Source organism: Bison bison, unplaced genomic scaffold (genome assembly GCF_000754665.1).
Source record: "Bison bison bison isolate TAMUID 2011002044 unplaced genomic scaffold, Bison_UMD1.0 scf7180017851933, whole genome shotgun sequence".
Taxonomy (NCBI): domain Eukaryota; kingdom Metazoa; phylum Chordata; class Mammalia; order Artiodactyla; family Bovidae; genus Bison; species Bison bison.
In genome coordinates this window covers 8,531-9,999 of record NW_011482506.1, presented here as the reverse complement: position 1 = coordinate 9,999, position 1,469 = coordinate 8,531, and the positions used below count along the sequence as shown (strand labels likewise).

General features: G+C 43.0%; 1 protein-coding gene across 1 annotated transcript; it reads left to right on the top strand.

Moving 5' to 3' along the window:
• Positions 1-9: 9 nt before the first annotated feature.
• Positions 10-1,023, top strand: LOC104997461 (casein kinase I isoform alpha-like). The gene has a single exon (XM_010852217.1). The coding sequence runs from the start codon at positions 205-207 to the stop codon at positions 1,021-1,023; it is 819 nt and encodes a 272-aa protein (XP_010850519.1). The 5' UTR covers positions 10-204.
• Positions 1,024-1,469: the final 446 nt, after the last annotated feature.

Sequence of the window (1,469 nt, the reverse complement as noted above, 5' to 3'; positions counted from 1 at the left end):
AAGATTGGGTCTGGCTCCTTCGGGAAAGTCTATTTGGCGATCAATATCACCAACGGTGAGGAAGTGGCAGTGAAGCTAGAACCTCAGAAAGCGAGACAACCCCAGTTGCTGTATGAGAGCAGACTCTATAAGCTTCTTCAGGGCGGGGTTGGCATTCCCCGCATATGGTGGTATGGTCAGGAAAAGGACTATAATGTGCTAGTCATGGATCTTCTTGGCCCCAGCCTCGAAGAGCTCTTCAATTACTGTTCAAGACGGTTCACAATGAAAACTGTACTTATGTTAGCTGACCAGATGATCAGTAGAATCGAATATTTGCATACAAAGGATTTTATACACAGAGATATTAAACCAGATAACTTTCTAATGGGTGCTGGGTCTCACTGTAATATGTGTTTAGAATGTCAAGCAAGGAAGAGGAAAAGGGGCATGTCTGGTAGTACTTCTCAGGACCCAGCTTCCTCAAACTCAAACCAGTTATTCCTTGTTGATTTTGGTTTGGCCAAAAGGTACAGAGACAGCAAGACAAAGCAACACATTCCATACAAAGAAAAGAAAAGTCTCACTGGTACTGCTCGGTATGCTAGCCTCAATTCACATCTTGGTATTGAACAGAGTCGACGAGATGACATGGAATCATTAGGATATGTTTTGATGTATTTTAATAGAAGCAGCCTGCCGTGGCAAGGAATAAAGACTGCAACAATGAAGCAAAAATACGAAAAGATTTGCGAAAGTAAGATGGCCACACCTATTGAAGCTTTATGTAATGGATTTCCCTCAGAATTTGCTACGTACTTAAACTATTGTCGTGGACTGCGCTTTGAGGAAGCCCCGGATTACACCTACCTCAGGCAGCTTTTCCGCAATCTTTTCAGGACCCTGAATTACCAATATGACTACGCATTTGATTGGATATTAAAGCAGAGAGCAGCACAGCAGGCAGCCTCTTCAAGTGGGCAGGGTCAGCAGGCCCAAACCGCCACCACCACAGGCAAGAAAACTGACCAAAAAAAAGAGTAACATGAAAAGGTTTGTAAGCCCGAGTCAAGGAGCAGAAGCAGCAGAGTAAGATGATTGCAGCAGCATGTTTCTCCCCAAATCTAGAAATTTTCGTTCATATGTACACTGGCCAGTGACTGTGGACAAACGTTCACTTGGGGTAAAGAACGTAATTTAAGTATAAACTGGCTCTGGGCAGCATTGGTGATGCAGTGTGCTGAGTTGTAGCCGCTGTAATTGTGAATATTAATGAGATTGTGAAACGTGTTGTCCAGTTTTTTGTTGCATTCTTTCAGGTGGAAAAGTTAACTGGTTCACACACAAATTGGTGGAGAAATTGTGCATATGCCAGTTTTTTGTTAACATCGTTTATTTTCAACTATGTTGCTTTGAGATCTCGTTTCAGAAACAGGGCATGAACAGTCTTCTGCCAAAGTTGAGATGGTTGTGCTACTGCTGCTGCTGCA